The 24,399-nt window shown below is 35.2% G+C and overlaps 1 protein-coding gene across 1 annotated transcript; it reads left to right on the plus strand.

Moving 5' to 3' along the window:
- Positions 1–1,588: 1,588 nt before the first annotated feature.
- On the plus strand, positions 1,589–23,951 carry cpe (carboxypeptidase E). The gene is made up of 9 exons (XM_084401768.1): positions 1,589–2,013; positions 16,068–16,264; positions 17,983–18,150; positions 18,280–18,397; positions 19,548–19,730; positions 20,878–21,017; positions 21,160–21,259; positions 22,071–22,189; positions 22,274–23,951. The coding sequence occupies exons 1-9, from the start codon at positions 1,773–1,775 to the stop codon at positions 22,370–22,372; spliced, it is 1,365 nt and encodes a 454-aa protein (XP_084257894.1). The 5' UTR covers positions 1,589–1,772; the 3' UTR covers positions 22,373–23,951.
- The last annotated feature ends 448 nt before the right edge of the window (positions 23,952–24,399 follow it).

A 24,399-nucleotide genomic window follows, 5' to 3' on the forward strand; every position in this document is an offset into this window, starting at 1 on the left:
TCGGTTCCTTTGAATCTCTCCTTTTTGTGAAGGGTTTCGAACAAAATCTCTCTTTCTTTCATTATGTAGTTGCAGACAGTTTGTATTTATGTTAGTTAATATTTCTTTGTTCTTCGTTTGTGTGATGCGATGCCAAAGACAAATTAATCGATTCGGTTCTTCTGAATCTGTCTACCCGGTTCGCAAGGAGTTCTTAATGATTTATTTCGCAAATCACGAATCTGAATCTCGAGAAGCAGACCTAACTAGTAAAGGGGTCATTCATACTGACTGAATCACACAAAATGCGTTTTTGTGTTTAAAAACATGAGAGGCAGGGTAGTGAGACGCATTTTTAAGTAAAATGTAATATAACTTAAATCGCCATGTCATGCTCGAGACTGCAAGTTGACCTCTGAAGCTGGAAGTAGGGGACCGCCTGAAAAGTTGGTGGGTGGGCAGCAGGGGGCGCGCTAGATCGTAACAGTTTTATATTACTGTTTTCAAAAACTTCACACTTTACATTACACATGCAACAAAGTAACAAAAAGTACCATGGACTTACCACGAGTACCATGTAAATATCCAGTATCATGCTATAGGCTATGTACTGCATGTTATTACCATCTGGTAGGTAGGCTACATGCACTATGAGACTACGACAGTAGGCCTACTACCTTTTTTTTGTAAGGGTATTAAAATGCATCTCCCTTTGTTATATAATTGCAGCTTATATTTATATTAGTATATATTTCTTTGTTTTTTGTGTGTTTATTTTATGTCAGAAGATCTAGTGATGCCTCTAGAGACATTATCATAAAGTAAATGATTATGAATATGGCCATGAACTGATTTGTGTCATAGTCTATGACCCTAGCTGCAGATTTGGCTACTACCAGTTTCTGCAGTAGCTAATGATACTTCAACTTCCTCATGTAAACAATGCATTTTAAATTTCACAAGTATGAAATTTCAACATACAAAATAATGACAGTATAAAGGCTATTGAATTAGGAGTTTATGACTTTACCACAGACACATTTGTCGTTGTCGTATATTAATAAATATATTGTTAGGGTAGGCCTAAGTTCATTTTTAAATATATATATATATAAAAAAATAGTTTTTATTTATAAAACTATTATTTACAAAGAAAATTATATATAATGGATATATTAATATGCCTAAGACTTTTGCACAGTACTGTATATATATATATATTTTTTTTTTTGGTGAACAATCAATCCTTTTAATGTTTGTAAATCTTAATATTTAAATGTATTAACACAGACTCCAGCAACTCTTCACTCAGCTATGATCGGCTGTGCCATGTTTATAGAATTTACCTTCACTTTTGATATATGCTACTTTAATACTTATATTATATATATAATTTTTTTATATATATATATATACAGATCATGTACTATAGTCAATATCCATTAAGGTATATACTTTTACTTAAATATGACGATTGGAAAAACCGTAAGACCCTTTCGTCATACATAAGCCACGCCCCTGCAGGGGTAGCACCGTGCGCGTTCACCCATTTCGCGTGTGTAATCTTGAGCTTTCAGCGGCTTCGCGCTGCACGTTCGCTATCTCAAGCGCGTCCCCGCGGCTAAACAGGTAGTCAGGACTCGCGCCCACGCATCAGTTCTGCGGTTCCGTACGGGGCACGACACAGCAAACGAAAAAGACTGGATAGAAAATTAAGACAGACAGCAGTGCTAAGAGAGACAGAATAGAAATACGTGAAGAGAGAGAGAGAAGTGTCGAGTGTTTCGGGAGTGATGACGGCGGCGGTGTTTTGCGGGGCTCTGCTGATGCTGGCCCTGGCCTCGGGCGGGGATGCTGCGGGGGATGGAGGTATCTCGTTTGAGTACCACCGATATGAGGAGATGCGGAAAGCCCTGGTGTCCGTGTGGCTGCAGTGCCCCTCCATCACCCGCATCTACACGGTCGGGGAGAGTTCCGAGGGCCGAGAGCTGCTCGTCCTGGAGATGAGCGACAACCCTGGCATCCACGAGCCTGGTGAGAGATGATCATTAATTATGCCAGATTATAATAAGAAGACCGTCATAGCATAACCAATGAAGCTCTTTGGAGCAGGATAAGCAAGCATTTTCCTTTGTGTGCCATGTTTATCCATTCTACATGAAATTAGATCAGGCCATTAATCAATAACAAATCAATAAAAGGGATTCTCAAATGACAGTCAACCCCCTCCTATTAAATCCCCTTTAAAATGTATTTCACTTTTTAACCTCTTGCAGACGACAAATTCGGTTCTTAAAATGAGAGGTTCATAAATGAGGTGAAAACAATCTGCTCCAGTGAGGCATCCATCCACTGAATGGCCATTGAAATTTATGATTTTATTTATTTATGATTTTAAGGTTGAAAAGCAACATTCTGCATTAGAAACTATTTAGCATTTTCACATTGGTGTGCACTGTCACATTTAATAATTTTGCAAGTTTTTCATACATCATCGCATTGATGTATCTCTGCTCGCTGTGACGCGCAGGAGCGCTTTGATGTGTGCCTGTGCGCGCGCTCTCAGAGATGATGACAGCAGCTCACTGTGCGCGTGGACGCCATTTTGCAAAGGTTGCTGGATCTGTAATTGCAGATCAATAACAGACTCATTTACACACGGTTTATTGCATGGCTTCGTACCAAATGAATAAATATATTGATTATATAGGCTATATATATCGCTTATATTAGTTTATTAGCCTCTTGAATAGAGACTGACTACAACAATTAAGGAGAATGCACAAATGAGGGGCAGTAATATAGTGTTGGCTTGGACAACGGTAATTATTAAGAAATGTCTGATTGCTGATTGTAGTTACTGACCAATCAGATTCTAGAGAGCCTTGGAATAAAATCAGTATTTTTGCTGTGCACATATGCAGAGCTTACATGGTAGGCCTACGCTGCCATTTTCTAAATTGTTGCACTGGAAGTTAAAGTTTGCATTAAAGTAAACATTTAGTTTGTGTTTTGTAGTCCTGTGTTGGCTACTATGGTTTTAAATCCTTGATCCGAAGCTGTGTGTATACTAATTAGCTCATTAAGTGTGCTTTATTTGGATTTTGGAACTTTTCCATTTGAAGTCTGGAATTAGGTTGGTGGATTAAGCTAATTACTGAACACCTCACACTGAAACCATAGAGATGCATTAATTATTTAAGAGTCTTGATTTTATGATAATGTATGTTCTGGTTCCAGTACTTGTTTACTAAAGTATGTTATTACATGTATAGCTTATCTCTGTCCATGAAACTTTTTTTTTAATGTTTATACAGACCTATTAGAGTTTCTAGTAAAATGTCTGTGATGTTGACTGGTGTATAATCGTCAGTCTCTTTACCCTATAATTTACTTTATTCTGATTAGATTAAAGTTGTTTAGTAACATTAGTTAATGTATTGGATAGAACATGAACGATGAACAATTAACGATACTGTTAAAGCATTTATTAATATAGGTTAATGTTAATTTCTACATATACTAATGTATTATTGACATTTAAAGTTGAATAAATAAATGAAAAAATATAGGCAAAGAAGAAAATTGTAAAAGATTATAAAATTATTAACAAATAATAAAATAGTATTAATAGTAATAAATAATCTATTATAATCTAATAACGCATTGTCAATTAATAATAATAATAACAGATTAATAAATGCTGGAAAATTGTTCACTGTCATCATGATACCCAAAGGATTCACTAATTGAACTTTACTGTAAGTGACCAACTTTTCTGTGTATGCCAGTTTAGCTATTATAGCTTATTTCCAGCTATAGTCCCTGGACATGTATTAAAAAAAGACACAGGATATTTCATTTACTTTGAAAATGCTGAAGTCACGCATTGGATTTCTATTATTTACACATAAAAATGTATATGTTGACTAAGCATAGCTGATTTACAGTCAGTTTGTGCTGATGTGAAGTGTGAATGTGTGAGAGGGTGAAGGAACACGTGTGTTCATTTATGTTTGTGTGTGTATGAGCAGTAAGAACCTTTATCCTTAAGGTAGGGCCCCGGTTCCTTAAATAGTATGGTTGGCTCTCTGTATGTGTGTTTGCGTAGATATGACTCATTGCATTAAGTCTTTTATTGCTACCAGATGAGTTTCCAGCCCCACCCTCACCTCAGCAGCAGCGGCGGCGGCGGCGGCAGTGTACAGATGCGAGAGAATGGGATATCAAAGAGAGGCGGCTCTGCTAGAGTTGAGTGTTACGTCTGGGCAGAAATAGCTGTTGCCCTGGAGACAGATCAGCTTAGCACCATGAGCCATGCACTTCCCTCTGCTCAGTCAGATGAGGAAGAGGATGAGTGGAAGAATTAGCACGCGATGCCGTCTGCCACGGGGGCCGGGAAGTGCCGAGAAACAGGCCATCTGGTGCTCTGCTGAGTTAGCAAGTGACAACAACACCAGATACACACATTCATCCATTAGCTTGCCGAATACACGTTTGATAAGATCTGGCCTTTTCACTGCCTTCTTTCAAGGGGAGAGGGTGTCTTAAGCTTTTCAAACTGATCAAGTGTGTCGTATATATTAATGTTAATATTGCATTATGCATATTTTCTTTTATGCACTTTTCACAGATGCACATTGATATTCCATGACTTTTAAAAGCATTAGAGAGACATCCCTTGGATTTCCCATTGGTTTTCTCATGGTCAGTCTCATTGAAATGCAGTCATTATTATTATTAATTGCATGAAATTTGTAAAACGCAAGATGTAATGTCTTCACATAGGATGACAAATAATTATCATTCCATTCCCTACATTTTTACACCTATTGTAGTGTTTAAAAAACTATATATATATATATATATATATATATATATATAGAGCACATATATATATATATATATATATATATTATAAGTTCTGTCTACACCCTTTCCCCTCTGGATTGTACATATTAATTGTCCAGAAAAATAAGAGCATAACTGAAGCAAGCAAAGCTCTCTCTTTTTTTTTTGTGTAGGTTTGTGATGAAAGTGGTATCTTCCAGAGAGCGAAAGTTCATTAATAATACATCCTAGAGGGATTCCACATCTGTTTTCTCTCCCTCTATTTTTATGGTTAACTGAATAAGTTAAATTAGACAGAACTACAGTTTAGTCTTTGTACAATCATGTGGCATTCTGTTTCTAAATCAAACCTTTTCTTTAAATATTTTTTTTATCTCCCCCGGTCTCTGCAGTGATATTATTGTTATGTCATACTTGGCCCTGACCGTTTGGGAAATGTGTGTGTGTTTCCACTGCAGACGTGTGCACTGTGCTGAATCATTTTTCTTGAATTAATGATCCCCTTTGGTCAACATAGCATGGAAAGCAGCGTGTCTCTGACGTTTCTGGTTCTGTTTGTGCATGTCTTTAAGAGGTAATAGACTTGCGTCAAGAGCACACATTTCCTGACTGGTTGAATTGATGGATTCACGGATGGATGGGTTTAGTAGAAAGGACAGGATTTAAGAAAGAATGGAATCAAAACTAAATGTAATACAGAATATTTAAATAATCATTTTTATACCTGAGGTTTCAGTTGGGATGTTTGAGGTTATAGAGAGGAAGAGAGTCTCATGTTATGTAAAGTGATAATGTGAGTTTTGTTATCATGTGGTCAGATGAGGATCAGAAAGATTAGAATAAAATCCCTTTCTCCCTTCCTCTTTATTTTCTTCTCATGAAGATGAGGCAGCAGTTTCTGCTCTCTAAGGCACTGCATTTCTCAAATCTTTGGTCTTTCTGTTCTTTCAATGTGTCTCTCAGGCCAACACAGAGCGAGAGAGAGAGAATGTGAAAGGGCAGAGCAGGAGGAGTTCCAGTAAAACTAATGCTGTTCTAGTGTGGAATAAAAGTTCAAATCAAATCTGGATTCTAAGGATGAAAGAAATGCACTTGATCATTTTGATACTGCAGCCATAATTAATAGCAACAAACTTGCTGTTAAACATATCTTTATTTAATTTTTAATTTTTAAAATTAGATATGAACAAATTGAATAGAAAGAGTGTCTTGATGCCTTCAAGTTACGTTTCAGATGTAATTTCTCTATTTACTGAAATTGAATATTTTTCCTCCAAGTTTTAAAAGAAACCAAAGCTGATGCTCCGAATTTCAAAAACCCACACACTCCTCATTCTGGACCGATCACAGACTGTATATTACTCTGTTATTGGAACAGCACTTGGCCAGTAAGATTAGAAGACTGGAACTACCTTTACAAATATTAAACATCACTTGAGTGAAACACAGGCTGATCTATTCATTTTAAAGACAAGAGCAGATCACTGCTGTGGCATAAAACATGCATTTCAGCAAGGATGAATTAAATTAATCAGTATTATAAAGATTTATCTATTTCAATTATCTATTATAAACGTTCTATTTATCTATTTATTTAAAAAAAAAACTAGCACAGATTGCACAAAAAAATATATTAAGCAGCACAACTGTTTTCAACATTGATAATAATAAGAAATGTTTCTTGATCACCAAATTAGTAAATTAGAAGGATTTTGTAATATACTTTAATGAAAAATTCTCATTAGTATTGTAAGAAAACACTCATTTTACCTGGTCAAAAACAGCTCTGTTTTCAGCACGCCATTTAAGTGCATGTGTCTTTAAATGATAATGAGCTTTGCTCACCCCGCCCCTCTGTTCTGTGGGTACACCGTTTGTAATAATAACACAATAACCATAACGCGTTGTTCATTATAAACGTGGGATTATGAATTATATTGAGAACGTCGTACATAGAAAACATGCCGTAATGTACCCTGAGTGTAAACCTTAGCCGCATTCATCGTGAAGCGTGCTAGCGATTTGCAAAGATTAATATAAATATTAATATAAAGGTTAATAAAACATTACACTCACTTCTTCTTCTGGAGGTGCAGCAGGAACACGAACCTTTTTTCAGGAGCAGCTTCTTAGCAAAACCATTATATGACCCCTTTAAAGGAATTTCTGAAGTAACGGCTGCTGAAAATTCAGCTTTGCCATCAAATGAATAAATTACATTTTAAAATATATATATATAAAAAAAGTTATTTTATATTGTAATAATATTTCACAGTATTTTTGATACAATAAATGCAGCCTGAAGGGTAGTATATAATAAAAAACTATGGAGTGTATGGAGATTACTCCATACACTGAAAAAAACGAAGTAAAATTTACTTAATTTTCCTTGGGCAAGTTTTTGCACAAATATTTTTTAAGTAAATTTCACATATGGAATTAAGTAAACTCTACTTAACTAAGTTAAGTGAAAGTAACAAATATAATAAGTAATTTTAACTTGGCTAGTAAAAGGTTGAGTAATATCTATTTAGTTGAAGTTTCCTTTGCAATACATTTCACTCAAACAATATAACATTGAAGTAAACTATCTAGTAAAATATCTAAGTAATTATAGATATTGTGTGGTTCATGTGGACGCAGAGACCTCAATACACAATTACAGTAACATTTGATGGATCGTTTTGGTTCTTTGAATGTGTCATTTTGAGTAGAAAATGAACTCCAAATGTCACAAAATGGCAAGTCACTAATCCTAACAACAAAAGCAATGATAAAACAGTGGAAAAATCAACCTCATTAATTATTCAAGGCCCAGTGCATGATGGGAACACCAGTATCAGAAAAGTTGAGTAATAAAAAAAAAAAAAGTTGAGTAATAATTTATAACGTTGATATTTACGCTTTCATTTCTACACGCTTGAATTGAGTACTAATATAGAATTTACTTAGTTTTTTTTTAATTCTTTTTTTATGTAGTATTTACTTCACCACAAACTAATTTTTAGCAGTGTACATTTATGAGAACAACTGTTATTTACTGTAATTTATCATCAACCCTAATGGTATATATTTATTTCACTGTGAGACCCAATTTACATCTTACATTTGCTTTGGAAAGAATTATGATCTGTTTTATAAGTTTGTCTGTGACATTGAATCTTCATTCAAGAAGTTTATTTGAGGCAGATAGTTGTAAGTAAGCATGATATCCTTTTAGCAAGCCTTTGATGAACGCTGATTTCTTACCCATGTCATTACATTTTAGACTTATAGATTGGTCTTAAAAACAGATGTAAGCATACACAAATCACAAAGCTAGAAACAGAATGCTGTGTCTTTAAATGTTTGTCTTCTTGAGGAATTGTCCTAAAGGAGGTTAACATATGATAATAATAATAATAACCTTTATTTTCTATATAGCGCCTTTAAATGTACATCTCAAAGCGCTGTACAGAAACAATTAAAACAACAAAGATACAGCACACAAAGAGACATAATACACTGTAAAATAAACATAAAAGACAATAAATCAATTAAAAGCTAACCTAAAAAAATGAGTTTTAAGCTGTGATTTAAAAATACCAAAAGATTTAGCTTGCCTAATCTCAATCGGTAGAGAATTCCAAAGTTTTGGAGCTAATGAAGTAAAAGCCCCGTCTCCCATTAATCTTAAACGAGTTGAGGGAACAGTTAAAAGACCAGTTTCCGAAGAACGAAGATCACGTTTTGGAGTGTATGGAGTTGGTCAAGTATTGAGGTGCCAAACCATGCAGTGCCTTGTAAGTGAGCATCAAAATCCACCCTAAACCTAATGGGAAGCCAGTGCAAAGACTTCAAAACGGGAGTAATATGGTCTCGTATATTAGTTCTAGTAAGGATTCTGGCAGGCGAATTTTTGCAAAACCAAATGATGTCTAACAGTTCTTTTCTTTCTATTGACATATTTTTTTTGTGAGAAAGAGAAGAAAGAGAAAGAGGGATAAAGGGAGTAGGAGACCGATACAAAGAGAGGAAATAATATATGAGATAAGTATGTGGGGGGGGGGGGGTGTTGATGTTACAGAATATGTTTAGAGAGAGAGAGAGAGGTGATGTAGGCTGTATGGCTTAGAAATGTGTTATTTTACCCTTTTTGTTTGGCTTTTTCATTGATAGATTAGCCGTTTTCCCTCCCCTGCTGCCCGCACCTCACCTCATCTGTACAGCAGATGATTTTCTCATCACTCCTATCAAGACAGCTTTGCTTTGTTCGGATAAGACACAAATATATAACCGTTTCATAAGAAAGGGAAAGTTTTTGTCGCAATCTGTGTAGGATTTCACACTTTTTGTGGTTATCTTTGATGAAATCCTTTCGTCCACCTGATGGGAGTAGGGGTGCAAAAACGGTTTGGACAATGAAAATTCATGAAAAAATTTCAATTTACAGTACCAGTTAAAAAAAACAGCATTTATTCAAAATAGAAATCTTTTATAACAATATAAATCTTTACTATAACTTTTTATCAATTTTAGCACATCATTGCTGGATAAAAGTATAATTTTTTTTTTATTTTTTTTTATATAAATAAAGAAAAAAAATGACTGACCCCGAACTTTTGAATGGTAGTGTATGTTGTTACAGAATATTTCAATTTGAAATAAATGTTGTTTATTTTTTATTCATCAAAGAATTCTGAAAAAAGTATCACTGGTTATAAAAAAAAATAAAGCTTATATTTATATATATATATATATATATATATATATATATAACGCTCACCCATGCCTTTGAATATAATTTATATATATTTTATATCTAGGTTGTTTATTAATTGTTAACATGAATGACAAATGTCAAGTAGTAGCTCATATATTTATTAGTCTAGTAGATTTTATTTTAGGTGTGGGCAATTGGAAAACCATTTATTGTATTATTTACATTCCTTATATGAGTTGATATAAAATATATTAAAAAACACTTAATGAAAGTAACACAGCACATCCTGTCATATATGTTAAAAGAAAAACCAAACAAAAACTGAAAACACTTTCACTTTCTCTCCCTCAGTCTCTCTCTCTCTCTCTCTCACACACACACACACACATAGCACATTCAGACACACATTTCCTGTGGACAGGCCTGGGAATACTTTGCTTTGACTTTAACATCTGTGAAAGAGTTTGGCAGTAATTTAATTTTGAAGTAGTTGGAGCTTCAAAGGCTGGTTGTAAATGTGACAGGGACATACGTCCTTATTTAGGAGCCTGAACACACACACGCTGTGGATATTCTACACATGCTTCTCTTTAATTGCGAGATGTAGAATATTTAGATGTTCAGGGGAGGCAATGAAATGGACGGCTATAAAAAGGCCAGAGCCTGCAAGGACCCCTGCTGAATAAAACAACGCTTCCATCTGCTTCCAATCTGTGTGCATGGCAATCAAATGTGCATTCAATACTGTATGTCTTTGTTTTCTTGCTTTAGGTGTGTTGGCTTTTCTACACAGGTCTGTCCATTAATATCTGTTTCAGAGCACATGCGCGATGTAAAGTGCTTATATAATGTTTACAGCTCAATGGCATGCAAATGTTGTCTACATGTTTTGTATTTGTAAACTCTTCGTCTTCATCACAACAAATAGTCAGTATCATGTGCTTATTATCAGGCAGAATAGTTCTCAGAAGCTCATGTTTCTGAGATTACCAAAGAAAAAAACGCCAAGTGTCCTTTCCTGGCCTCTTGATGATTTGTGCTTGTGTTACCTGAGGGATGAAATGTGTTTGCCTATGTTAGTGCTCGAGATTGAGCACAAAATTGGTAGGGAGGGTTTAAATGGGTCAGGACATTGTGTAATAATAGAGAGGATTCTGGAAAGCTCCAAGGACATAACCTGAGCCCATGTTTGCACTGGGTTTAATGAAATAGAATATGTGTTTTGTACTAGTGAGACAGGTAAACTGTAGAGAACTTACGGTTAAATGTCTATCTGGTGTCTCATGCACATTATGTTACTGTAACTGTACTGTAAACTACTGTTCAGGTCAGGTTGGTCAGGTATTTTAATGTTTTTAAGAGGCTTCTTGCTAACCAGGACTGCATTTATTTGGAATATTAAAATGTGAAATAACTGCTTGCTCCTTTTTTTTAATAAAATGTAATTTATTCCATTGATGGCAAAGCTGAATTGTCAGCAGCCATTACTCCAGTGAAATTATTCTAATATGCTCAATAAACATTTCTATTATCAATGTTGAAAACTTAATTCTTTGAAGAATAGAAAGTTCAAAAGAATAGCATTTACTTGAAATAGAATTTATGTCATATAATGTCATTTCACTGTCACTTTTGATCTAGTATTTTATTATCAGCTAAAATAATATAAAATAGAAGCTTAGGCGTAGCCACGGGTGTGCCTATAAAAATAGATGCAGAATTATTTTTTGAAGTCTTAATAAAAATGTTTTTCTAAACTTGGACTATTGTTGTTTACTTACAATATTTTGTAAATTTAAAATTTAATTTAATTTTATCGTTAAAAAATTATCTGCCGACATTCGAACTGCCAACCAATCCGCAAACAGCTGCTGACTGTTGTTGTGCTGTTAAGGCTCGCGCAGGGGAGAAATGGAAACAAATGAGCGCAGTTCACACAAAGAAACTTAATGAATATACAGCGGTTAAAAAAATTCATGTGGAGTTTTTATATTTATAACATATGATATGATACAGTTAAAGGGGTGGTTGATTATAATTTCACTTTTTTAACTTTAGTTAGTGTGTAATGTTGCTGTTTGAGCATAAACAACATATGCCAAGTCACAATGCTCAAAGTTCAAATTAAAGGGAGATATTTTCTTTTAAAGAAATTGCTTTTTAAGGACTACAACAAACGGCTGGTATGGACTACACGACATTCCTCCCGGGTTAGTGACATCACTAACCCTAAAATTTACATAAACCCCGCCCCCGGGAACACGATTTATAGATTATCATGACAGAATATGCTAATCAATGATTAGAAGATATTTAACTCCACATCAGCTACATAAATTAAAACATAAACAAAAAAGTTTTTGCAATTTTCAGGACACAAGCTCCCCCGTGCCGGGAGCAGCTGCTCATTTGCATTTAAATCAGTGGTTCTCAACCTCTCCTGCAGGGACCCCCTGACAGGCCATGTTTCTGTTTTAACCCTGAAATGGCACACCTGATTCAATTAATTACAGGCTTAAAGGTTGTATCAGTGATTTCAGGCCCAAAAAAAAAGGTCACATTCATCTAATCTTTCCTAACGATCCGCTAGCTGCCCGCCCCATAAGCATGCCGTCAAAAAAACGCGTCTCTGTAGGCAGCCTAGGCTCTGAAATCTGCACACAAAAACACCAACCACTCAAAACCAAAACAAATAGTGTTCCAACCAATCACCGACAGGGGGAGGGTGTTGTGAGGTTTTGTGCTCGTGCACGGCTGCACGCGAAGTCGGAGCTGAAGAAGAAGTTGGCTCAAAACCTCACAACACCCTCCCCCTGTCGGTGATTGGTTGGAACACTATTTGTTTTGGTTTTGAGTGGTTGGTGAAACCAATTGTTTTTGTGTGCAGATTTCAGAGCCTAGGCTGCCTACAGAGACACGTTTTTTTGACGGCATGCTTATGGGGCGGGCAGCTAGCGGATCGTTAGGAAAGATTAGATGAATGTGATCTTTTTTTGGGGGGCCTGAAATCACTGATACAACCTTTAATGAGTACTCTTCCTACTCTAATAACTACTCATTAATTGAATCAGGTGTGCCATTTCAGGGTTAAAACAGAAACATGGCCTGTCAGGGGGTCCCTGCAAGAGAGGTTGAGAACCACTGATTTAAAGGGACAGACACAAAAACTGCATTTTTGCTCACCCAAAAGTGACAATTTGAACATGTTATTTAAAAATATCTGTGGGGTATTTTGAGCTAAAACTTCACATACACACTCTGGGGACATCAGAGACTTGTTTTACATCTTGTGAAAAGAGCATTATACCACCCCTGCTTTAAGCAACATCACACGGCCACGAGTGCTGAATACCATCACGACTGAAAATGTGACACTGATTTCATATGAGAGTTCAATAAACAAGTAATTAATATCAAGTCACTTACATTTTAGACACAATATTGACTGTTTTTGTTCTATTTGTGCAGCGAAAATAGTTCCAAGCAAAGATCACAACAGAACCACAGCGCATCTCACCGGAACACATAACCTCATTCCTGAACGATTCAGCCGTTTGAACGAATCATTTAAATAAATGACTCAATAACTCACTCATTAAGACGGTCACCTGTCGCCCCCTACTGGTGGTTTAGTTTTGCGTTTAAAAGTAGGCTATCATTCTTTCCAATATTTAATATTTGTATATTCAAAAAATATTTAAAACAATCTCATAACATTATTTAATGCAGTTGTAATTAATTAATTTGATTGGTAACAGCCATATAGAGTCTTATTATTACAATTGAATTTATTGATCAAATTTAAGAATTTAAAATGAAAGATGAAGCATATATTTAAAACGATTAGGGAAAAATGCTCTTTATACAGGTTAAAATATCATAAATATGCAGATTTAAATATGTAAAAGCTGACTGAACACTGATGATAAAATTGCTTCAGAATAAATAAGACAATAACACAAAAAAAATCTAATTTTTTTCTGGACAAGCAATTTTTTTACTTGGACAAGTGAATGACAGATTTACTTGTTCGCAGGACAAGCACATGAAAAGGCTTAAAGGGTTAGTTCACCCAAAAATGAAAATTCTGTCAGTAATTACTCACCCTCATGTTGTTCCAACCCCGTAAGACCTTCGTTCATCTTCGGAACACAAATTAAGATATTTTTGATTAAATCTGAGAGCTGCCTCACTCCTCCATAGGCTTCTAGGTGACCGAAACTTGCTGGCCCAGAAAAGTTATTAAAGAGATCGTTAATATAGTCCAAAGTGACTACAGTGGCTCAATCTTAAGTATATCAAGCGACGAGAATACTTGTTGTGCGCAAAAACAAACAAAAATAACGACTTTATTCCACTATTCATTTCCTTCTAGCTGGGCCTCGAGTTAGTTTACGTAGTGTTTTTGCGCAGCACGTCTGTGTTGTGCGTCACACGCATCACACACATGACCAGCGTCGGCCAATAGTGAGCCTACGTGGTGACGTGTAACAGACGCGCTGCGCAAAAACACTACGTGAACTAACTCGAGCCACTGTAGTCACTTGGACTATATTAACGATCTCTTTAATAACTTTTCTGGGCCAGCAAGTTTCGGTCACCTAGAAGTCTATGGAGGAGTGATCCAGCTCTCAGATTTCATCAAAAATATCTTAATTTGTGTTCCGAAGATGAACGAAGGTCTTACGGGGTTGGAACAACATGAGGGTGAGTAATTACTGACAGAATTTTCATTTTTGGGTGAACTAACCCTTTAATGTTGAGCCCTGAGTTATATTTTATGTAGGCCTATAGTATTATGGTTATGTGGCGAGCCTGAGTATAGTTTTACAGATCAGCCCAGTCTATTCTGTAAAGTTAGTGATATGCTGGGTCGGGGTTTTTTTGCACATTAATCTGGATACACTAGTGAATAGAAGTATCGGCACCACAGTTAATCAGAGCTTTGGAATTTAGGGTTAAAGGAATAGTTCACCCAAAAATGAAAATTCTGTCAGTAATTACTCACCCTCATGTTGTTCCAACCCCGTAAGACCTTCGTTCATCTTCGGAACACAAATTAAGATATTTTTGATGAAAGTTGAGAGAATATATTCGAGCTGTCTCACTCCTTCATAGGCTGCTAGGCAATTGCATCTGCCGGCCCAGAAAAGTTAGTAAAGACATTGTTAAAATAGTCCATGTGACTACAGTGGCTCAACCTTAAGTTTATCAAGCGACGAGAATTCTTTTTGTACGCAAAAAAACCCCCAAAATAACGACTTTATTCAAACATTCATTTTCTTCTGTGTGAGCCTCTGAGTGAGTTCACGAGAGCGCCACGACGCATGCGCGAGAACTGAGAAGATGACGTAGATGGGTCTCGATGTAGTTTTTAAAATGATTCTAAAGTTTGCATTTCCTGGATGTCCGAATCGGGAGAAACGTAAAAGTGCCTTACCAATTGTGCAAATTGAATGGCTTACCTTTCACACTTTCCCATCAAATGATCATGAGCGTCATCTTCTCAGTTCTCGCGCATGTGTCGTGGCGCTCTCGTGAACTCTCGTTATTTGTTATTTGCTCTCTGCAAAAATAAATAAAAATAAGGATGATTGTATGTTTGAGAATATAGGTCCATAGGTTTGAAATGAATATTTGAGCTTGTTGTGAATATACCTTTATGCATATATTTTTTTCAGCTGCACTTCTCATTACAAATATTTACGGACACGTGTAGGCTATCATTACTACATCTGTTCAGTCAATCAAGCATTATGAATGTTATTCAGATTAATGTCCTCTCTTTCTCTCTGTCTTACTGTGTGTGTTGATCTTGACATCTGGCTAGGTGTACTTCTCTAGGAATACTTCTCAGTAAATCCACAACCTAGACAATAATCACTCTATAAACAAGGGGACCAAGGTCATTCATGTAAACAAATAAGACTATGTCTTGAGTCTGGACTAATTAAAGGGATTGCTTTTGAAGGACTACAGAAGAGAACATTAAATAACCAAGAGGAAGTCCAACATCTCATATAAAATGAATAGAAAATAAAACAGCTCATAAAATATTTAGTTTGACCTCCCGGGGTAGAAATGTCTTAGTCTTAAAAGAATTTCAGGCTCTATTTTTTGGAAATAGACAAGTATATTTAAATATTATTTAATTATGTAGATATTTTTAATATCTGCCCTTGTTGCGTTGATTTTGGGTAATTTTTTTAATATTTTATGTTGTGATTTGCGGTGTATTTTTTATGTGTGAATCTCTCTACATTTTCTAACCCAGTACCAAGGTAATAAAATGTATGTAATAACTGTTAAATTATGGACTGTGATCTGTGATTTGATCCATTGGTAATATACTGTTGGTGTTGTTTTTGACATTTACATATCAATGACGTAGCTGTCAATAACTATTTGAGCATGCAACTCACTTAAAAAAAAAAAAAGCTTAAAATAACTGGCAAAGCATCGTTTAGTTGTCATTTATGCCAGTTAATGTGCATACAGACTCATGTCATTAACTGTGTATGTTTTTGTGTGACAGGTGAGCCGGAGTTTAAGTACATTGGGAACATGCACGGTAATGAGGCCGTGGGCAGAGAGCTGCTCATCTATCTGGCTCAGTATCTCTGTAATGAGTACCAGGAGGGCAACGACACCATTATCGACCTGATCCACTCCACACGCATTCACATCATGCCCTCCATGAATCCTGACGGCTTCGAGAAAGCAGCCTCACAGGTAAACACACACACACACATATCTTACACAATAAAAGAAGAATCTAAAATCTAGAATGCAATTGTAACTCTTTATAAACTGTATGTGATGGACAGAATCATATTTAGAGCTATGGAACAAGACAGACGAAGCTGCTACAGCTACAGTAAGCCCTGGTTGTATTTGAGTTTTCAGATATCACCGGATGACTAGTCTGGTGTTCAACATCTTTTAGCAGATAGTTGTTTTGTCAGAATGCATGGGTGCAGATTTCATAACACTTCTGTGGTTTACCACATCCTTCTGCAGCCTGTACTCACACAACTGTGGGCTTTGACATTTCAAGACACAATTGACATATTTTATTCATGAGGCCCCTGGAATTTTACTTTCACGTTTGTTTAGGGGAAACCAAGAGATTATTAAACACCTCGCTGGGATGTGGTTTACCACACTGCTTTACTGCTTCAGAAGTAATAAATGTCTGCGCTGACCGCAAAGCAAACATGCGTCGTCTCTGGGCTTTTGTGATCGTTTCAGAGGTGGATGGAAAGTCCTGTCCTGGCAACTGAAAGCACAAAGGTTGCATATTTTATATAGTGCATATTTTATGCAAATTTCTTTAGAAAATGATTTCAGTAGGACAGAGAGGATGATAGAGGTCACAGATAAAATAAAGGCTTGTGTCATTGATATGGGTTTTGTTTGTACCTTTAAACAGTTGTAACGGTTGTATTCAGACTTCCTCCTTCAGCCAAACTCACTTTACAAAACTCTGGCATTTCCTGAAGCGTCTGCAAAATGACAAGTGATTTCCTCCACACCACTGTCTGAAGTTTAGTCTCCATATCCCAGTCTGTTTAACTTTCACCTGTGTGTTATGTCAGAACTTCTGTTGGCTGGTTTTAGAGGGGTTGTGGGCACTATTTATCTTGAATACTATCTTGGGGGAGACCAGCTAAACCAACTTAAACCAGCTAAAGTTTTTCAGCAGGGAGTAACACCAGCTATAAATTTGAAAATATACTTATACTTATATTTTTTGTTATTTTCTAAAAATAGTTTTAATAAAATCTGTCTTATAAATTTCTTATAAATATAAATTATTATAAAAATATATTTGAAAAAATCAATGTTGATAATAAAAAAGAAGTTTCTTGAGTGCAAAATCAGCATATTAGAATGATTTCTGAAGGATCATGTGACACTGAAGACTGGAGTAATGGCTGCTGAAAATGAAAAAAAGAAAGAAAAATATTTCACATTATTAGTTTGTACTAATATATTTATCAAATACAATGCAGCTTTGGTGAGGTATATATATATATATATATATATATATATATATTATTTTGTTAGCACACACACACAAATTTTGTCATTATATTTATGCAGCTTAATTTCATTCCAAACTCACAAAACTTTTTTTTTCTTTTCTTTGTGGGACACAAAAAGAGACATTTTGCCATAAAACAATTGATTGTGACTGTGGCTGTCAAGCTCCAAAAAAACAAACACAAAACACCAAAAAAGTACCTTAAAAGTCACTATGTACTTTACTGGTATGGAAAAAGCTGCATAAAGATTATTTTAAAAAAATAGCATAAGCGTAAGAATGCACATTTGGGACAAATTTAGTTTACTACTTAAAATAGAGAGCTTGTTATTTTTTAAATCATGTTTTTAATTATTGTGATAATTCTGCTAATGGCATTATTTTTTATAATATATATGTGCAGTCTGGTGAGATGAAGGACTGGTTTGTGGGCCGCAGCAACGCTCAGGGGATTGATCTGAACCGCAACTTTCCAGATCTTGATCGCATCGTCTACATGAACGAAAGAGAGGGAGGATCCAACAATCATCTCCTGAAAAACCTGAAGAAAGCTGTGGATGAAAACACCAAGGTGAGAAAGGGTTTGATCAACTATTTGTCTAAAATTGCAGCATGGTATAAGTAGTGTTACACATCTAGGAAGAGAATCAGTGGTTTTTGGGCTGGTAAAATGAATGATTGGACCCTGTGTATGTTACAGCTTGCACCAGAAACTAAGGCTGTCATTCACTGGATTATAGACATTCCATTTGTCCTGTCAGCCAATCTGCATGGAGGAGACGTGGTGGCCAACTACCCATATGATGAGACACGCAGTGGTGAGTAACCACACATATACAGTATTATACACAAAAAACATACAAACTTATATAGAATATACAGTATATATTATTATTCTTTAAGTGAGCTTATAATATAATATAATATAAAATAATATAATATAATAATAAAATACATTTAATTTAATTCAAAAGTTTTGTCAGTTAGATAAAAAAAAAGAAATTAATACTTTTATTTAGCAAGAATGCAATAAATTGATCAAAAGGGACATTAAAGACTTTTAGATTGTTACATTGTTTCTATTTCAAATAAATGCTGTTCTTTTGTACTTTCTATTAATCAAATAATGCTGAAAAAACTGTATCATGATTTCCACAAAAATATTAAGCAGCACAACTGTTTTCAACATTGATAATAAAAGGAATGTTTCTTGAGCAGCAAATAATCATATTAGAATGATTTCTGAAGGATCACGTGACACTGAAATTCAGCATTGACATCACAGGAATACATTACATTTTAAAATATATTCAAATAGAAACAGTCATTATTAATAATAAAAAAAAAATAACATTTGAAGATTGTTACTCATTACATTACTTATTTTTTGATCAAATAAATAACATCTGTAATATAAATAAATCTAATATAATTACTGCACAGTAATCTTAACCATTACACACCTTTTTCCATCATTTAACATAATTCAACAATTATTTAACCTTTTTACTAATTGGTTTTAGAAAACTTCCTTATACGTGACATGAATTTCATTTTCAAGGACTTTTAGCTTGTCTTCATTATTTCCTGTATTTCCTTTCTGTTGTCATTATCTCTGGTTGTCATGGTTACTTATTGTTTGATTGATTTCACACACCTGTTCCTTGTTTTGATCCTTGGTTAGTTGTGTATATATAATGCCCTCAGTTTCATTCACTCATTGTCTGGTGTTGCCTGTGCCGTAGCACACTGTTACATTGCATTTTTGTTTGTGGATTATTTGCTTTTGCTTTTTGTAAATAAAGTTAGTTACGCTGCTATTAGATCTGCTTTGCCTCACCTCGTCTTCTTCCTCTGATGTTACACATAGAATTAAACTAGGAACATTTATCATGAAATTTGATTGGGTCTTTGTAATGTAATTGATATGGTAATGACAGAACTGTGTCTTTTCTGTTTGTCCATCAGGTTCTACTCATGAATATAGTGCTAGTCCAGATGATCTGGTGTTTAAGACTTTGGCTAAGGCCTACTCCAGCTATAACCCTGTGATGTCTGACCCAAACCGGCCGCCATGTCGCAAGAATGATGATGACTCCAGTTTCACAGAGGGCATCACTAATGGAGGAGCCTGGTACAGCGTGCCTGGAGGTACAACGCACAGCTTCAGAAAATCACTCACCTGGTGTCTGTACTACTTGTGCTGTACATCAGAACATCTGGATAAAGGAGTTCAGTGACCTAGAAATAGTGCAGTGTAGTAAATCTTTATTAAAAATAATATATAATTGTATACAACACAAAATATTAGTTATTAAGAATGTAGTAAATGCCAGATTTTCAGTTTGGATCCCACTGTACTATATGGCAGAACCTGATTTTACCAGGTACAATATGTTCCTGGATCCGCATCTTTATTGATCCTGGAACAACATTCATAATAACCAATCAGATTTGAGGGACAACTTTAAAGTTTATGTCAAGTTGAGGCATACAACCAGGGTTAGGTGCTTCTGCATCATAATTCATTCAGTGTTACCTATCATTTCCCTCTGTTTTTAGGGATAACTTATGTGTAGGGGTAGGGATATGGTTAGCATTACATTTTCAGACAGGAAAGTTGTTCCAGGATCAACAAAATACGTTGACCCAGGAACACGTCTAACTCAGCAAAATCAGGACATGCGTATATTATATGATGCCATGGGTTAATGTGCTTACTCAGTACATTTATTTCATAAATGCTAAAGGCAGAAGGTCTAATACCAGATTTGCAAAGGAAACTAACAAATGTTTTTAAACGGCTAAACTTTTCAAGAGATCAAGATGGAGGTATGTTATAAGTTTACAGCTTTATTTAGTTGGAAGGAAACTTGTAAATGTATAGAAATGCCATGAAAAAGGCATGGGAATTAATTTGTCAAAAGCTGGCTTTCAAATTAGCAGTCTGGGGAAGGTCTGATAGCATGACCTGAACATCTTTGGGATTAATTGGAACACTAACTCTCTCAAGCATGCTGACCATGCTGATGTTCTTCTTTCAAATCCCCACAGCCATGTTTCAAAATTGAGTGGAACAGTTTCCTGGAAGAGTGGAAGCTTTTATAGCAGCAAAGGGGGATTAATGCAGATGGTTTTGAAATTAAATGTGCAACAAGCTTATATAAGTGGGTGTTTGGGTGTCCGCATACTTTTGGCCATGTTGTGCATGTTAGCTACAAATAAAAAATCACCAAGAAAAATGGCACTCGCTGTCTGTTGTCAACCCTTGATGTTTCTTTTTTTCTCTCTCTGTCAGGTATGCAGGACTTCAACTATCTGAGCAGTAATTGTTTTGAGATCACTCTGGAGCTGAGCTGTGATAAGTTTCCTCCCGAGGACTCACTCAAGCAGTACTGGGACCAGAACCGCAACTCACTGGTCAGCTATATAGAGCAGGTACACCCCAAAACTTTGCTTTCACATGCCTAGTGCTCACAGGAGGAGAGAGTTGTTTTGTTTTCTGTGAAGCTCAGACTCATGAGTCAGGATTAGAAGGGGGTATTTTTTCATCCTTTTTGATCCCTCATGTCCTTCGCAGGTTCACAGAGGAGTAGCAGGATTTGTTCGTGATCTCCAAGGGAACCCCATTTCAAACGCTTCGATTTCTGTTGAAGGAATCGACCACGATATCACCACAGGTACACACACACACACAGCAATTTAATATTCATTTAAAGGCTAGGCACCACTAGCATCATTAAACAGAATTTATAACTATATACAGTATATATTTAATAATTTTTTCATAATTGATTAACTTTGCGGCATTGACACTATTGAACTGAATTGAATTCACATTGAAATGACTTGAGCTGAATAATGACACTATTAGAGCTGCTTTACAGCTGACATTGAAGTTTTTTTCCAACATTTATTTTTTAATTACATTTATTTTTTATATTAACATTTATTTTTTATATCAAAGATAATATAGAAAAAAATTACTGACCCCAAACTTCACAAAAGTACAAAAAAAGGATCATGTGACACTAAAGACTGGAGTAAAGATGCTGTAAATTCAGCTTTGCATCACAGAAGTAAATAATATTTTAAAGTATATTAAAAATAGAAAACCATTATTTTAAATCGTAATCATTTTTTCATGATCAAATAAATGCAGACTCAGATGAGCATAAGAGACTTCTTTCAAAATCATTAAAAATATAAATGTTTCCAAACTTTTTAATAATATATACATATACAAATAATTTATACATTGGTTTTTAACCTGTCAGTGAATTCTGCCTAAAATGTTTTATATATTTAATGTCTGCAAATTAAGCTCTTATATAAGAAAGTTTTTTGTAAAGAAATTTTGCATTTATGACATGAACTCTACAACCCAGCTTGGTTTCTGCTGAAAACTATTGTGTGTAGGTCTGCCCTCTTGTGGCCATTGTTTGCCACTTTATTTGGAAGTTAAATCACTCTCATTCTTTTTTTCTTTAGCTAAGGATGGCGATTACTGGCGCTTGTTGGCTCCTGGTAACTACAAAGTATCAGCATCTGCGTCTGGATACCTCACTGTGGTCAAGAAAGTAGCTGTTCCCCACAGCCCTGCTACACGGGTAAACACAGACACTCTTTTCTCTTCCTCTTCTCATAATATCTCATTTCCCCTTTCTCATGTCTCCAATTTCTCTCTCCCTCAGCTGGATTTTGAGCTGGAGTCGCTGGAAGAGAGGAAGGAGGAAGAGAAGGAGGAGCTCATGGATTGGTGGAAGATGATGTCAGAGACACTCAACTTCTAACTGACCTGAAGCAGAGGCCATCACAAGCTTTCTGGGTGTAAAATATTTATTGTTGTCTTATGTGTGTGCTCATAAACCTAAAATAACTTAATTCAGCTTTTTTTTATTTTTTATGTTAGAGGCCCTACATCTTAACGTATTTACAGTACAACAGCCAAACAGCACATTATACAATTCATACATGTTAACAAAGACAACCGGTGATAGTGCTGGGCGAGGTACCTGCATACTTTAGATGGTTGTCCTTGTAAATATGGATGAATACATATATTTCCACTAAATGAAATGCTGTGTGAAGTAAAGTTGATCCTTTTGCAGGGTTTTTGCAATTTTGATCAACCTGGTTATTGTTATTTTAGGGCATTGTGTATCATCTGCTTGTGTTTCCTGCAAAGGTACACACAGAAAAGAAACACATAACATCGTGTCGATATTGTGGAGGCATTGGACCGATCTATTTCTCTTTTGTAACGTTGTGTTTTACATTGATATTGTGAGAATCTTTTGTTGCTATGGTCACCAATCACACCAACCAATCAGAGAGCACTGTGTTGTGATGAATGTACGTGTCAGCAATGAATATTACTATTTATTCTGATTATGACTGAAGCCAATGTAGACAGCACTCATTTACACCTGATCACAAGTCTGTTTCTGTTCAAACACTGTTTCAATAATATTATGCTTGATGTTTCGAATGGGAGTGCTTTTGATAAACCTGTTTCATTTACTAATGCTTTAATAATTACAACTTTGAATATCATATCAAGACAATTCTTCAGATGAATAGAAAATGGAAGAGGTTATCAATTGAACTCCTATCTTATGTTATAAGAACTATATAGGAAATTAAAAAAAAATTATGAAATGATAGATAATAGCTATAAATCTGTGTTATCTATGTTTGTAAAGCAGAGTTTCATTTCAGATCATTTAACAGCAGATTTTAATGGCACAAGCTAAACAAATAGAAGTTTATGTAGATCTGATGGTTTTGTAATCTATACCAAAATGCACAATTGTGCCCAATGAAATACTATCTGCAGTCTTTATTAAACATTCTGTAATATATTGTCTTTTTTGTCTGTTTCAGTATCTTTATAATTAGTGTTTTTCTGTCATATGAAATGGCACGTTAATGCTAAATCAATGACCATTATGATCAAGTCTATAATCCTGCATTCAGAATTGGTCCTACTGATTTGGGAAATTTCATGCACATTGAAATTAAACAAATTAAAGCTTGAACTTTCAATATTAATTGAAATATTGAAAGTTTAAGATTTCATTTGTTTAATTTCAATGTGCATGAAATTTCCCAAATAGAACCAATTCTGAATGCAGGATTATAAACTTAGCATTAACATGTGCCATTTCATATGACAGAAAAACATGAATTATAAAGATACTTTCTATTATAAATAAACACGAATTATAAAGATACTTTCTATTTCAAGCCAGCTTATATCTTTCTCCTTTGAGACTTCAGTGGTATGTCTTGTATATGAATGTAATGATGGTTTAATTGAATGACGCATTTCGCAACCAAAATAAACTTCCCTTTCTGTTGTCAGACTTATCCTGTTTTTCTTGTCTTTCTAAATCAATGTGTCTGTTTTGTCTTAATAGCTGCACATACTATCATTAGTGGTATTAAAATGAATAAGTGTGACAGCACTGCAGTAGTAAGTAGGGTCTAGAAACATTTTAATGGTAATATATAGCAAGCAGAAAAAATGCCTCAGGTCCATACCTTCTGACTATACATTATCCAATAATTAAAATCATTCAAGAACATAATTATGGTGTAATATATAAACACTTTAGTTTAGGGTCCAATTCTCACTAGCTTATCGGCATGCGTATTACTAGGATATTGGCTATTAGTACTTACCTGTATAAAGCACATATTAATGCCTTATTATGCATAACAATATTCAACATCCTTTAATCATACCCAACACTGAACAACTACCTTACTAACTATTCATGAGCAGTTTCTGTTCCATGGACTGGTGCCTTGTCGT

This window comes from Rutilus rutilus (genome assembly GCF_951802725.1).
Source record: "Rutilus rutilus genome assembly, chromosome: 2".
NCBI lineage: Eukaryota > Metazoa > Chordata > Actinopteri > Cypriniformes > Leuciscidae > Rutilus > Rutilus rutilus.

Coding starts and splice junctions, on each gene's coding strand:
- cpe (XM_084401768.1), top strand. CDS start 1,773: ATGACGGCGGCGGTGTTTTGCGGGGCTCTGCTGATGCTGGCCCTGGCC. Junction 16,265..17,982: donor TCGAGAAAGCAGCCTCACAG/GTAAACACACAC, acceptor ATATATGTGCAG/TCTGGTGAGATGAAGGACTG. Junction 21,260..22,070: donor CGACCACGATATCACCACAG/GTACACACACAC, acceptor TTTTTTCTTTAG/CTAAGGATGGCGATTACTGG.